General features: G+C 38.8%; 1 protein-coding gene across 2 annotated transcripts in view; it reads left to right on the forward strand.

Moving 5' to 3' along the window:
- The window catches only part of Klhl8 (kelch like family member 8), a 67,577-nt gene that overhangs the window by 32,510 nt on the left and 25,790 nt on the right, over positions 1-9,277 (forward strand). The window contains exons 3-4 of one of the 2 annotated variants that reach the window (XM_004629166.2): positions 1,832-2,380; positions 3,558-3,744. In XM_004629166.2, the coding sequence (XP_004629223.1) occupies positions 1,832-2,380; positions 3,558-3,744 (736 nt within the window). The remainder of the gene's footprint in view (positions 1-1,831; positions 2,381-3,557; positions 3,745-9,277) is intronic. The other variant, XM_023713064.1, reaches the window with a different exon arrangement.

Raw genomic sequence — 9,277 nt, forward strand, 5'->3', positions numbered from 1 at the left:
ATCCCCCAGCACCACATGCCAGCCAGCCCCGCCCCCTGGTGGGCTGAGCTGGCCACACACACACACACACACACACACACAATAAATGTAATAAATAGATAAATAATTTTAAAAAAATAAAAAGGGTCTGGGGTCGAAGCTGTGGTAGACCACAGGCCTTGCCCTCAGGAGACTTGGTGTCAGTCCTCAGCACCATGAGGAAAAGATGGGGGGGCATAAAAGTTGTAGAAGTATAAATGTATAAATGAAATAAATATGTAACACCAGGATTTCAATTTTAAACAATGACATGATATCTAAGGAAGAGATCATAAATAAGACTGATTTGATTATATAGAAATCAATAGGAAGAGAATATTTACAACTACAAAAAACTTGAAATATATATATGACAAATGTCTAATGCTTTTCACTGTATGTATGGTAAAAACTAAGAAATGATACATAGTACATAAAAATGCAATAGCTCAAAATTATTAGTGATTTAATGTTAGTAAAAGAAAGATAAGCAACAAGATAATATTTTTTATTAGTCAAATTGGCAAGTGTTTCTTAAGTGTTAACACCTAGAGTATGGCACACATGCAGGAATTAGTTCAGAAATGGACAGTTTGGCACCTCGTAGCCATATTGAACCTATCCTTTGAGACAAAATTTTTATTTATAGGTGTTTGTGGGAAATAAAAAATGTGCAATAAGATTGAGTTACCCAGAAGTGTTGTTTGTATGGCACACTAGTAGACACAGTGTAATAATTTGACAGGTAAGGTGTTGAGATTTCAGTGTTTTATTTTTACTGCTCTTATATGAAGTATATGATCTTGGAAAAATTTAAACTGAAAAAACCTCACCTGAGCCGTCTGCCACAGCAACCATCAAAGAACAGTAGCCATGGCTCTCTGCTGTCCCATGGCCATGGACCTCAACAAGGGCCACAAGGTGACTAAGAATGTGAGCAAACCAAGGCACAGCCGTTGTCGTGGACATCTCACAAACACATCAAGTTCGCGCGAGACATGATCCGGGAGGTGTGCGGCTTTGCCCCCAATGAACGGCGCACCATGGAGCTGCTCAAGGTCTCCAAGGACAAGCGCGCCCTCAAATTCATCAAGAAAAGGGTGGGGACACACATCTGTGCCAAGAGGAAGCGTGAGGAGCTGAGCAACATGCTGGCTGCCATGAGGAAGGCAGCTGCCAAGAAGGACTGAGCCGCTCTCGAGTAAAGCTTTGCAGAAAAAAAACAAAAAACAAAAAACTTCACCTGAGCTTTTAGTAAATACAACTTAAATATTATTTACTTTGTTTCCATTTTCTGATTGGTAAATTGTGACTAGTAGCACATAGTACCTTCTCACGGGTTTTTGGATTAATTGAGTTAGTATATGAAAAACACTAAAACTGTCTGGCATGTAATAAATGCCAAATGATGTGTTTTTGTTAACTTACAAAATGTTCCTGAGAAATGAGATAACATTGAAAAAATCATAGTTCACTGTATAAGCATTATAGATATAGATAAGTGGCTAATTGGAAGAAGAAAATGGCCTGAGTTTAAGGTTTGGTTTTTTTTTTTTTTTTTTTTTGGCGGAACCAGGGATTGAACTCAGGCCCTTCCACTTGCCAGGGAAGCACTTATTCCACTGAGCCATCTCCCCAGCCTGGCCTGAGTTTAAGAAATGGGCCAAAATTCAAAGTAGGTGACTAGAGGATTTTGCATAATTAAAACAGCACTCTAAATTATCTGGAGTTTTTCCCCTTCTGCAGTACAAGCTCTGTGCTGTTCTGAAGCTGATTTTGTATTATTAAACATTTCTTGGTTTGTTTTGAACAGGTTGGTTCAAAGCTCATCTCCTGTCACAAACTGGCACTGGCTTGTGTTATTCCCTACTTCAGAGCCATGTTTCTCTCTGAAATGGCAGAAGCCAAGCAAACACTAATTGAGATTAGAGATTTTGATGGCGATGCAATAGAGGACCTGGTGAAATTCGTCTACTCTTCACGGCTGACATTGACTGTGGACAATGTCCAGCCTCTCTTGTATGCGGCCTGCATCCTTCAGGTTGAACTGGTGGCCAGAGCTTGCTGTGAGTACATGAAGCTGCATTTCCATCCTTCCAACTGCCTAGCAGTGCGGGCTTTCGCAGAAAGCCACAACCGGATAGACCTCATGGACATGGCCGACCAGTATGCCTGCGAACACTTCCCTGAGGTTGTGGAATGTGAGGACTTTGTGAGTGTGTCACCCCAGCACCTGCACAAGCTACTGTCCTCCAGCGATCTGCACATTGAGAGTGAAAAGCAGGTCTACAGCGCCGCTATCAAGTGGCTTCTTGCCAACCCCCAGCATCATTCCAAGTGGCTGGACGAGACCCTGGCACAGGTAGGACTGCTGGGAGAGGTGTGTGGATGTGCAAGGGCCCAAGAGCAATGGAGTATGGTTTGTGAATGAGGGAAGGTGCTGCTCGTGTGATGGGAGAGAGAAAACCTCGTGTGTGTGGTGATGGAAATGGCGTTGCTCACTGCCCTCCTCACTTCTAGACTGCTGAGAGATGATCTCTATTTGTGACATCTGAATGATTTTTAACCTGAAGATTTAGAATATTCCTTTGAGATTGTAGTAATGAATATTCATTAATTTAGTAAAATCTTAATGTAAAAAAATTATACAAAGTTCATTAATTGTTGAAAATGAACAATAAAAATGGTTCTAAGAGAATAATCCAATGTAACATAATTTATAACTTTTATAATGAAATTTCTAAATTTTAATGAATTATCTTGTTCATAAAAATATAGTTGTAGTAGATACTTACTCTGGAAAGAACCATAAGACATCAGGCTTCACTTTCTGAGATACTGTCATTCCCTCATCAGTTGGACTTTGTTTAACATCAGAAACTTTTTTTTTTTTTTTTTTTTTTTTGCTGAACCGGGGATTGAACTCAGGCCCTTGCGCTTGCCAGGGAAGCACTTATTCTACTGAGCCATCTCCCCAGAAACATTTTTTATTATTTTAATTATTAGTGGTTTACTTGGGCAGGGGGCTAACAAATAGGCCCTGTAGGGTCTGTGTCTTGTCTTTCCCTTTATTTTCTTTCCCTCTATTTCCCTTTTCTCTGTCCCTTTCCCGTTCCCCTTCACTTGATTTATTTTGAGAAAATTATACTATTTAAAAGATGATTATTCCTACTTACTTTTTTTAATTTTGAAACTTGGAACTTGATAATTATGCCAAATCTTAATAATTTCTCCATAACATTATAAAACTTTTAAAATTCAAAAGACTTGCTTATAGTTATCAGTAGAGAAGTAACCCAATTTAAAGTGTGATGATAATTAGACTGATATTTTTAAAGTGCATATAACAATATTTTTGTTTTGTTACTGTAGTGAGTGCTGGGCATGGAATCCAGAGTTTGCACATGCTAGGCATGCTCAACCACCAAGTCACACCCCTGTCCTAGATGACTTTTTAAAATAACATACTGCTGTAATAATGATGAGCAAACTACTCTGTTACTATTTACATCTTACATTCCTGCTGTTCATGATCTTAGGTCCGTCTTCCATTATTGCCGGTTGATTTTCTTATGGGTGTAGTAGCAAAAGAACAAATTGTCAAGCAAAATCTAAAATGTAGAGATTTACTGGATGAAGCAAGAAATTACCACCTTCATCTAAGTAGCAGAGCCATACCTGACTTCGAATACTCCATTCGGACTACCCCGAGGAAGCACACTGCGGGTAATCACTCAGCTTTGATCAGTTCTCTTGGGGGGGTGTTTGATGCATTTCATAGTTGTTTATGTATCTCCAAATAACCTTGCACTTATGCCAGTGAGCTATCACCTCGGTCCCATAAACTTATATATTTGTAATTCTTAGTATACATGATATAGATGGCTTTAACCAATAGACCAACTTTTTTTTTTTTTTTTTGCGGAATCGGGGATTGAACTCAGGCCCTTGTGCTTGCCAGGGATGCGCTTATTCCATTGAGCCAACTCCCCAGCCCCTAGACCAACATTTTATAAAAGCCTTAACAGATAGGTCCTAGAGAGCCTGCTGAAATGTCTTCCTTAGGGCTCCTCCCTGCAGCTTCTAGGTAGAATTAGCTCCTGTACTAGTTAGTACTTTGAGAGTACTTTGCTTGAATTTGAGTTCTTCAAAGATAGGTAACTATCTTACATAGGTTCATATCCTTAGTGTGAATGAAGGTGGAGCTTGACACATGATCTATCTATCTGTCTTTTGTGGATGGCTCAGCCTGCCCTGGGGTGGGGCTGGTGCAGCATGTGGTGTGGGGGATTGAACCTCATTCCCTAAGCTTGCCTAAGCAGGCACTTTAGTCTTCTGAGCTATCTCACTGGCCCTGACACATGTTTTCATGTGTGGTTTTGCATTTTACAAACTCAAAGGCACTGAACATATGTATCATATTAGACTCTTAGAATCTAAAGGTCTTGAGTGGGCATGGTGGTGCCTACCTGTGATCCCAGCACTTGGGAGGCTGAGGCAGGAGGATCGTTGCAGTTCGAGACCAGTCTGTATTACAAAGTGGCCTCAAGGCCAGCCTGAACTGTATAGCAAGACCCTGTCTCAACAATACTAAAAAAAAAAAAAAAAAAAAAAAGAATTTAAAAGTCTTGTATTGTGGGAGGCGAGGAATTTCACCTTTGCCATGTTTTTAGATTTTCTATTTTCTCAGGAGAATGGTTCATGATAATTTACATTTTTTTATATTTATAAAGAGTAGCATATTTGAGGCATGAAATTATAGAAGTCTTGTACTTTAGGAAGAGGAACTTGGAGTAGACACTTTGTTTGCTGCTCCTTCATAGAGCTATCGAAGAATGAGATGTGAGATTGCACAGGAACTATTAAAGATGGTACTTGTTGTGAAACAAAGGGGGTTTTATCTGGGTAATACAAGGAAAGGATGAAGTTAAAACTCTTCAAATCCAGTTTGCTTAGTGTTGAGGATTGAACACACAGCCTTATGAATGTGAGGCAAGCACTGTGGAAACTGAGATTTGAATCTGACACCTTAGCAATGTAAATTGTGTGCAAGGATATGCTAGGTTCAGACATAATCTCACATGATTACAAGAACCTTAGGTAAGCCTTCCAAGGTCAATTAAGACTCAGGACATATGAGAACCTGTACTGTAACATCATGTAACTCAGTAGTGTCCCAAATTTTCTGATCAAGGAGATTATGGGGCCAAAGAGGAAAGTGATCGATGATGTAGAGTGTGCCTAAGGAGAGTCATGTGGAGAGAAAACATTCTCTCAGGCTTACACAGAGAGCAAATTTGTTAAGCAATGGCTGTGAGTCATCCACATGGCTGACACTGACAAAGGATCTACAGTCTGAGGTACAGGGTCTCAGGATAAATCCTGAGGGGATTCCACTGACCTTATCAGATCCAAAAGCTACAATTCTTTTTATTTATTTATTTATTTATTTATTTTGTGTGTGTGTGTGTGTGTGTGTGTGGCCAGCTCAGCCCACCAGGGGGCGGGGCTGGCTGGCATGTGGTGCTGGGGGATTGAACTGTGGTCCCTGTGCTTTGCTTAGCTTGTTCTAAGTGGGTGCTTTAGACCACTGAGCCATCTCACCAGCCCTACAATTCTTGTTACATAGGTCTTGCTTTATCTTGGTCTTAACCATCCAGCAGAAAAGTATAAAAACGAAGTATAAGAAGTAAAGCCATGGTGTTATGTTGAGCTGTAGGGGACTCAGGTCAACAACTCCTGACATTGCCAGTCAAGTTGAAGACCCAATACTATTATGGACTACTGGACTATTTTGGAATATTTTACTAAGTTCACATACCTATAATATTTAAATGATGGAACTAAATGAAAAAAGGGGATATAGATGAATGTCTCTTTTGTATCTGTGTATTCAAAGTGGTTAGGATAGATATATAGCTACATTCTCTTTTTTTTTTTACATTTTTATTTAGAAATTACCAGAATTTTTTTTTTTAAATATTTATTTGTGTGTGTGTGTGTGTGTGTGTGTGTGTGGCCAGCTCAGCCCACCAGGGGGCGGGGCTGGCTGGCATGTGGTGCTGGGGGATTGAACCGTGGTCCCTGTGCTTTGTGAAGTTTGTTCCAAGTAGGTGCTTTAGACCACTGAGCCATCTCACCAGCCCTAGCTACATTCTTTTAATTCAAGGAATAGAAGGATTTGTTCTAATAGTGTTTCTAAATAGGATATCATGTCTGCATCTTTTACAACAAACAACCACTAGGAAAGCAGTATGCAATGTGTTAATTATTGGAACTGTCCTACCAATTTGTTTTGAAACTGTTTCATTACTATTTATTGCTCAATAAAAGTATGGGGGAAAAAAAAAAAAGGGAATGGCCCCTTGCAGAGAAGTTACTTCACATTAGCCACTCAGTGAAAAAGCCTTTAATTCCTTCACCAGCCAGCACAAAAGACAGCAACGTAATTAGAAAATTAAATTTTAAAGGTTTCAGGTGTTCAAAGAGAAGATAACTAAGGAGAATTCTGTGGTTAAAACTGAATTGAGGATGAGAAGAAAGGTTTGTACAAATAGTGTTTAGACAAGCTATCGTTTCTGTATCTTGTCCTCTGAATAACTACTACGAAGAGAGCAATATGCATCGTATTAAATATTGTAATTGTCCTACTAACCTGTTTTGAAACTGTTTCATTGCTATTTTTTCTCATTAAAATGAATAAAAATTTTTTTTAAAGCTGGGAAAAAAAAAAAGAACCTTATGTAATAGGTTGAAGAAGTAGCCAGCCTTCATTAGGAGAAAGATGTTACTCCATTTATGAATATGCAGCTTGAGAAGTAGGCATAGTTAAAAATATGCAGAAACCACATAAATACCAGGAAAAGGATTTGCATCCTGATTTATTTATTTGTTTGTTTATTTATTTGTCTTTCATGCTATGTTCCTAAGTGACTAGTGGCTGAAATACTAGTTTGTGCTGAAACAAAATGTAACCAGAGATGAGGTTACATTTTAGGGTTGTATTTCAAGTATTACCGTTAAATTCTAATTCAAACAAGTTTCTTAATTTGTCAAGCCCTCCCTTTGTTTATAAACAATTTGACTACATAATCTTTAAAAGTCCCATCTGACTTTAAACTGTTCTAGCATACAAACATGAGTGTTTTGTCTCCCTGCATCGAAGACAATCACAGACAGAAGGAGGAAGTTAGGAGAGTGTTTATTTGGAAATAAGATTAAAGCTCCTAAAACAAAAAAAATTTAAAGCTTCTGCTGGAAGGACCCTGTGAGGGGATTCTGGAAGTGGAATTGCCAATGTGTTCTCCTTGTTTTGGCCTTGTACACAAAGGCAGAGTTGTTTTAAACAAGTGGCTTTGTGGGTTTAGGGTCTTTAAAAAAAAAAAAAACAACTTAGCTAGAAAACCAAGTTCAAAGGAAAGGAAACTGGTTACTCTGGATTTCTGAGTTTTTCGAAATCCAGCTAGGAGGTTAGGGAGAGGGAGGAACTGGCAATTAACTAAGTGTGTCTTCTTGGAAGGAAGATCCTTATCTTTTCTCTTACCTTAACTTTTATCCTTGTGTTTACTTTCACACTTCTAAGCTCAGCTAGTTCTTAGCCTTGAATTCACTCTTAATTTAGCTGTGTGCTCTTTACTTTGTATTTAACTGACTGTCTCAGGCCCATCCTTGTAAAACTTTGATTTAAAATATTGCATTAGTTGAAGAAGATTGCATAAGTACAATCATTCATTTGTGTTGTCATTCAGCAAACATTAAACATCTGGGTGAGACACTAGAAATGCAGACACAAATAAAATACAGCCAGCCCTATTTTGGGAAAGCGTGCAGTCTTGTCTAAGAAGGTAGGCATTTGAACAAAGTATTAGAGGTGTTTAGAAGAGTGGTTGCTTTTACCATGGAAAGGTCATAAAAGTTTTACAGAGAAAGTTAACCTCTGTGTTAATTTTGAATCAGACCCAGCAATCAGGCCCTTCAAATTATGAGTTTAGATGAAAAGCTGGTTTTTCTTTTTCTTTAAATTGTAGAAACGTAGCATAACAGTTATGCTGTAACCATTTTCAAGGGTACAATTAAGTGACATTCTCCAAATGCTGTTGAGAGCCTTAAATATTACTCTGTTGATAATCTGAAAGCTTCCGAGTGGAAAGAGAGGAAAGGATGTGCAGCGCTTCACTTGGGTGACAGCCTAGAACAAAATAGAAATGCAGCTTGTAAGTAGAAATACACATTGGAAGATGGTATCCTGGGGCCAGGGAGATAGCTCAGTAGAATAAGCACTTGCCAGGCAAGCACAAGGTCCTGAGTTCAAAACCTGGTACCACAAAAAAAAAAAAAAAAAAAAAAGATGGTATCCTGTAGATGAGATTTAAAACAAAGAGATGACATTTACCTGTGTTATTAGCTTAATAAATTATATGTGGAATGGCCTGAGAATGGAACATAAAAAACGGAAGAAATACTTGAAGCCAGAAAGAGACTGGGGAGATAGTTCAGCAGTCTAAGTGGTTGCCTGGCAAGAACAAGGACCCAGGTTTGATCCAGGATACCATATGCTGTTGCGACCACTGAGACCAGGTGTGGTGGTACACACCTATATTCCAGCACTGGGGAGGCTGAGACAGGAATAGATAAGTAAATAAGTTTAAAAAAGACCTTGATATTATAAACATCAAGAAGGAAGGGTTCAGTGAGAAACAAAGCTGGGCATGTTGGCGATCCACGTGTAGCTTGGCAGGCTAAAGCAAGAGGATCCATGCACGTTTCAAGGTCATACTGGGATACATGAGACCCTGCCTCAGGAAACTAAACCACCTAAAACACCCCCACAAAACCCAAAAACAACAAAAAGCAGGACATAATGGTGAAGGCCTAAAATCCCAGCACTTGGGGAGGTCTAGGTGGGAAGATTGAAAGTTTGAGTCTCAGAATAAAAAGGGCTGAGGGTGTAACTCAGTGTGAAAGTCCTGTGTTCAGTCCCCTGTACTGGGGTAAAAATATAAATTACATTGATTAAAAGTTTTGTTAAATCCTAAGCAAGAGCAATTTTACAGAGTGGCCGAGGATATAGATCTGTAATAGGGTGTGAGAAAGCTGATAGAGCTTGGAAGAGGGATTAGGTTAGATTTTAGTAATGTCACATTCAATGTCCAGTAGCTCATCTTTCTTTTTTTTTTTTTTTCCCAAAGTTTTATTGATAAACAGCAATGAGACAGTTTCAAATCAAATCGGAAGTACAGTTTCAACAAATAATACACTG

Source organism: Octodon degus, unplaced genomic scaffold (assembly GCF_000260255.1).
Source record: "Octodon degus isolate 3935 unplaced genomic scaffold, OctDeg1.0 scaffold00028, whole genome shotgun sequence".
NCBI lineage: Eukaryota > Metazoa > Chordata > Mammalia > Rodentia > Octodontidae > Octodon > Octodon degus.